This window comes from Peromyscus maniculatus, chromosome 1 (genome assembly GCF_049852395.1).
Source record: "Peromyscus maniculatus bairdii isolate BWxNUB_F1_BW_parent chromosome 1, HU_Pman_BW_mat_3.1, whole genome shotgun sequence".
NCBI classification, from domain to species: Eukaryota; Metazoa; Chordata; class Mammalia; order Rodentia; family Cricetidae; genus Peromyscus; species Peromyscus maniculatus.
Window position 1 is genome coordinate 154,225,110 of NC_134852.1, and position 6,000 is coordinate 154,231,109.

Consider the following 6,000-nt stretch of genomic DNA (forward strand, 5'->3'; position numbering starts at 1 on the left):
TTGTGAGAACTTAGTCCGGTGTGTCTATCATCCTTTCCCACCCCCCACCCCACCCCCCATAGAACTTTCCAGACTCCTCATTCCTCCTGTATTTAGAAGACACTTCCAATTCTACACCACCTGTAGAGAGAGGCTGATCTTAGGGGTCTCCAGCTGCAGCCCTAAGCATGAGGTGTTTGGGTGTGTGGAAGGGTCCTTCCCAGGGACCGCCTAAGCAGGGAGTTGGGCCTGCCTCCTCCAGACCCCTGGAATTAGTCAGGTAGGACACAGGTGTGGAGGCTTTTCCCAACAGAACCTCCAACCTTAGGAATACCAGGCATGAGTGTGGCCAGAGCCCTACCTGATTCCCACATTGCCAGTGGGTGCTGCTGCTGGCAGACATGCTTCTAGACTGTGGAAAGCCACCGCTGCTAAAAGTCACTGGGCAGGGCTGTGGAATGCAAACCTGGGATATCCAACATCCAGGCCCTGTGGACCCCTTGCCCACTCAACCTCAGCCTTGCCCACACTGCTAGAATAGGTGGTGGGGTTCCACCTGGTGGACAAGTACCAGCCTCTTGTGTGCAGATGGAGCAGGCCAGGTGGGCTGCCTGGACTTGCTTGTTCTCAGTTCATCCCGCGACCATCCCCGCCCAACCCCAGTCACCTGGCGAGGCCTTCGGATGCAGAACTGCTCAGACAAGATGCTCAGGGCCATGGTGGAACCTCCTTCTTGAGATCTGAGGGATGGCTCTGCCCTTCCAGCAGGGCTGTGTGTAGTGTGGGCCACCTCACAGATGGAGACCAGCCTGTCTGCTAGGTCTGCTCCAAGCTCAAACAAAAAGCTGGGTGTGACTGCTAGTGAGAACCAGCAGTTGCTAGGGCTAGTCCTCGGGGAAATCAAAGAAGAAAACAAGGCCCCTGTCCCCTGGGGCAAGGTCTCAGTAAAATTGCCTTCACTTGCTACTTGAATGTGGAAATAGGGGCCAGGTTATTGGCAAAAGGGGGGGGGGTATGCATGATAGCAGGACCAGTGGGCTAGGAAACGGTCTGAATGAGGTTCCCCCAGAGCCAGATGGCCAAATGTGGGCTGAGGAACGTGCCACCTGCCTAGCTCAGGGACAGGTGCGTAGCTGGAGATGGGCTTGCCAGAAGTCCCCATCCCTGGTCCTTGCTTGGCTGGGAAAGGCAGTGATGTGAATGGAGGCAGGCTCCAATCTTGCTGCTGCTGAGCATGGCTCTGTCACCATGCAGCACCTCCTTCCTTCTGGGTTGTAGTCTGCTTTGTTTCAGACAAAGTCTCATGTGTCCCATGCTGGCCTCAAACTCACTACATAGTCGAAGATGAGCCTGAACTTCTGGTCTTCATGCCTCTACCTCCTCCCAAGTGCTGGGATTACAGGTGTGTGCCGCCACACCTGCTTTCATGTGGTGTGGTGGTTTGAAAGAAAATGGTCCCCAAAGGGAGCGGCACTATTAGGAGGTGTAGCTTTGTTGGAGTGGGTATGGCCTTGTTAGAGGAAGTGTGTCACTGTGTGTGTGGGGGGGTTTGAGGTTTCCTATGCTCAGGACACCACCCAGTGTCTCAGTCAACTTCCTGTTGCCTTCTGATCAAGATGTAGCCAGCACCATGCCTGCCTGCACGCTACCATGACAATAATGGACAGAACCTCTGAAACCGTCAGCGAGCCATCTCAATTAAACGGTTTCCTTATGAGAGTCGCTGTGGTCATGGTGTGTCTTCACAGCAATCGAAACCCCACCTAAGATGTGGTGTTGGAGGATAGAAACCAGGGTCTTGTACTTTCCAGGCAAACACTCTAGCCACTGAGCCACACCCCCAGCCTGAGCTGTCCTTCGGGATGGACCTCCTTTTCTTTGACTGTCACGTGAACAGCATGTGTGGTGGGAGGCAGAGACAAGAGCAAGAAGCCTTGGAGCTGAGCTGTGCAGGAGCAAGTCGGGCAAGGGCACACTGCTGAGCTCCAGTACCTGGGGCAGCCTTGAGCAAGTCGGGCAGCTCCCCATGCCTCAGTGTCCACACATGTAAGGAGTAATAGTGAGAGCAGGTTCCACCTCCAGCTGCTGCAGGGAGGGAGCACATCTGGCATCGGAACTCAGTGCAGCCCAGGCACAGGAAGCAGCAGGTGCCAGGAATGTGGAGGTGACATTCTTGGTGTTCGTGGGGTGTCCAGAGGCTGGGGTGGCCAGGACAGCCGAGTGGGGAGAAGGGCAAGAGGTGAGGTCAAGGAGGCTGGGAGGTTTATCTTGCCTGGGATTTGGGTTTTATTTTGATGGTAGTGGATTCAGATAGGGTTTCTGAGAAGAGAAAGAGTGGTCGTATTTATGTATGTGCATGCGGAGGCCACAGGTCTACCCTATTGTGGTTCCTCAGGTGCTGTCCGCTTGGCTTTTTGAGACAGACTCTCTCACTGGGACGTGAATTTACCAATGAGGTTAGACTGGCTGGCCGGCAAACACCAGGGAGCCCTCTGCTTTCACCTCATCAGTGCTGGGGTCACAAGTGTGTGCCACCATGCCTGCAGGGGTTTGTTTTGGGTTTTTGTTTTGTCTTGTTTTCCAAGACAGGGTTTCTCTGTGTAGTCCTGGCTGTCCTGGATCTCTCTATATATAGACCAGGCTGGGCTTGAACTCACAGAGATCCGCCTGCCTCTGCCTCCCAAGTGCTGGGATTAAAGGCCTGTGCCGCCACAGCCCACTCTGAACTTTTTTCTTTAACTTGAGTCAGGGGATCAAATTCAGGTCCTCCTACTTGCAAGGCAACCATTTTACCAACTGAGCCGTTTCTCCAACCTATTGGTCTTATTTTTGATTTAAAAAAAAAAGAATCTGTCGCTGTAGAGCAGTGGTTCTCAATCTTCCTGATGCTGTGACCCTTTAATACAGTTCCTCACATTGTGGTGGCCTCCAACCATAAAATTATTCTGTTGCTGCTTTATAACTGTAATTTTGCTACTGTGATGAATCGTAATGTAAACATGTGGTTTGCAGGATGTCTGATATGAGACCCCCGCACAAGGGTTGTTCGACATTCCTGAGAGGATCTTGACCCACAGGTTGAGAACCACTGATGTAGAGGACCCAGTATGGTAGTAGAAGGCTGGGATGTGTCTCTGTAGTGGAGCACCTGCCTGGCATTGGTGTCCAAGAGTCCTATAAAAGGATGGAACTCTGTCCAGGCTTGTTTAAGGAGGTCAGGAGGCTGGAGAGATGGCTTGGTGCTTAAAAGCACTTGTTGCCCTGGCAGAGAATCTAAGTTAAATTCCTGAGCTCAGTTCACATTTGGTGGCTCAAAACCTCCTGCAAATGCTGGGCGGTGGTGGCACACGCCTTTAATCCCAGCACTCAGGAGACAGAGGCAAGCAGATCTCTGTGAGTTCAAGGCCAACCTGGTCTGCAGAATAAGATCCAGGATAGGCTCCAAAGCTACAGAGAAACACTGTCTCAAAAACAAACAAAAAACCACCTGTAACTTCAGCTCTAGAGGATCTGGCACCCTCTTCTGGTCTTCTCATGCAGCTGTATTCACAGGCACACACGCACTATTAAAAGTAAAACAAATCTCCAAAAAAGAGACTGAGGTTGACATACACCCAGTCTGTGACCTCCAGGATAGGGAGGGAGGTTCCTAGTCTAAGAAGGGGAAAGCTGTAGTATCCAGCATAGGGTCAGGGCTCCAGGTGACTCCCCACTCCAGCCAGCTGACTTTGATCTGTTAGTGCCTCAGTTTCCCCATTGTCCTTTGACAATAATACAAATACAGACTTCCAGGAGTGCTGAATCTTCTTTGGGGTAACTGAGGGGCATATGTTTTCTATGTCAAAAACACCTGTTAAAAGATGTTTTGAGTTTAAGGCTCATGGGACACTGAGGTAGATTGTTCTTTTGGTAAGAGATTTAGTCAAAGGGTCATTAACACCACGGACAGACAGACAGCAACATGGGAAGGGCTCTGAGGAGCATTCAGGCCCCAACATCATAGATAAACAGCATGGTGGGGTTTCTAATGAGGGTTCAGGTCCACAAGGGAGTTCGATGTCCTTTCTACAGGTCTCAGAGGAAGAGGGTTTCATGGACTCAGGCTGTTTCTGGTTCCCTGTGAGCTGGTGTGGAAGGAGAAGGGAGTCAGTTCACTGTCAGGAAGGGGGATGTGGGGCAGTGAGGAGGAGGGGCACATCCACCTGAGGTGTACCCCACTGTATGGGAGGGGGATGGGCCACCCCATAGACCTCTGAAATCCTGGAGTCTGACAACTTGAGCCTGGAAATGTCCTTGGGGACTTGTGCCTGCCTTTCTCTCCTGGAATCCCACACCTGGGGCATTTTAAGGGGTAAGGAGTTACAGACAGGCTTTGGGCAGGGGCTTGCCATTTCCTTTACAGAAGAAAGAGGCTGCTGCAAGCGGGTGTGGCCTAAACAGCAGTCTTGTCTGGATTCTTTTTTGTTTTTAATTAAAAAAAATTTTTTTTAAAGAATTTCCTACATAGGTACTTACTATATTTACATCATCTCCACAGATCTAGATTCTAACATTCGTCTTCTGCAACTCGGGCATGTATGCCCTTATCTGCCAACCACAATCTCCTGGAGGCCAGGGCCTGCTTCCTTCTCTCCAGGAGCCCCATCCCCAGAGTGTATTCATTGCAGTTGCTCTGAGAATGACTGAGAGTGTCATAACACAGAGGTGAAAAAAAGATGGACATATTGTTCTCAGCTCATAGGCAGTGACTGCCAGACCTACTGGTGCTCCGGTGCTCCCTAGTGCTCCCTGTGCTCCCAGCACTGCTGAGGCCAACCTGGCTACAGAGGGAAAACCTGTTTCTAAAACAAGAAGAGGAAACATGGAAACAAGCAGAAAAAGCTAACCAAGTCCAACCGTGTGTAAATACCACGCCCATGTGGGATTTCTCACAGAGAGATAAAGAGATAGATAGATAGAGAGATATGCCAGCTGTCAACGTCCTGCATCATCACAGCACACGGAAGAAGAAAAGCCACATCATCTTCCCGCAGAAGCAGAGTAAGTACTCAGCAGAACTCAGGGGTTGGAGAGAGGGCTCAGGGGTTAAGACAACATCTTTGACCTTGGTGTCAGAAGCAAGGTGAGGAAAGCAGAGTCATCCTTCGGAGAGCATCGCAATAAGACACACACACTTGTGCTGCCGGCCGCTGAGGCTGTGAGGTCTACCTTCGGAAGCAGATCTGTGGCAAATGTGGCTACCACGCCAAATGCAAGAGAAACTGTAACTGGAGTGCCCAGGCCACGACACAAAACACTACTGGGACTGGGCAATTGAGCCACCTAAGCCATGGATTCCCTGAAGGAACAAGACCTAAACCCCAAAGGGTAGTTGTTGCAGCTTCCAGTTCATCCTGAGGATTTCAACAATCAATCATAAAGTAAATGTTCTGGCCGGGTGGTGGGGGTACACACCTTTAATCCCAGCACTCAGGAGATAGAGGCAGGTGGAGCTCTGAGTTCAAGGCCAGCCTGGTCTACAGAGCAAGATCCAGGACAGGCTCCAAAACTACACAGAGAAACCCTGTCTTGGAAAAAGAAAGAAAGGAAAGAAAGGAAGGAAGGAAGGAAGGAAGGAAGGAAGGAAGGAAGGAAGGAAGGAAGGAAGGAAGGAAGGAACCTAAATAACAAAAATTTAAAAAGTAGTTCTGGTTTCAAAAACTGGGTTTTTTGTTTATTTGTTTGTTTTTTTTTTTTTTTTTTTTTTTTTGGTTTTTCGAGACAGGGTTTCTCTGTGTAGCTTTGCGCCTTTCCTGGGACTCACTTGGTAGCCCAGGCTGGCCTCGAACTCACAGAGATCCGCCTGGCTCTGCCTCCCGAGTGCTGGGATTAAAGGCGTGCGCCACCACCGCCCGGCTGTTTTTGTTTTTGTTTTTAAAGAGTGCATAGTATTCTTGCAGAGGACCTAGATTTAGTTCCCAGCATCCATACCAGGTAGCTCACAACCACTTGCAACTCTGAGCATGTGAGAAAATCCACTAC

At 50.5% G+C, this 6,000-nt stretch overlaps 2 protein-coding genes across 2 annotated transcripts in view; one reads left to right on the forward strand and one right to left on the reverse strand.

Annotated features, from left to right (window-relative positions):
- Positions 1 to 802, reverse strand: part of Osbpl5 (oxysterol binding protein like 5) — a 57,353-nt gene extending 56,551 nt beyond the window's left edge. Inside the window, exon 1 of the mRNA XM_042257953.2 lies at positions 647 to 802. Within this exon, the coding sequence (XP_042113887.1) occupies positions 647 to 697 (51 nt within the window). The 5' untranslated portion in view covers positions 698 to 802. The remainder of the gene's footprint in view (positions 1 to 646) is intronic.
- A 4,141-nt stretch (positions 803 to 4,943) lies between these two features.
- LOC121824864 (large ribosomal subunit protein eL37-like) lies at positions 4,944 to 5,376 on the forward strand. Its single transcript, XM_042266535.1, is given in 3 exon segments — positions 4,944 to 5,023; positions 5,095 to 5,155; positions 5,158 to 5,376. Coding segments are annotated over 3 exon segments (360 nt in total).
- Positions 5,377 to 6,000: the final 624 nt, after the last annotated feature.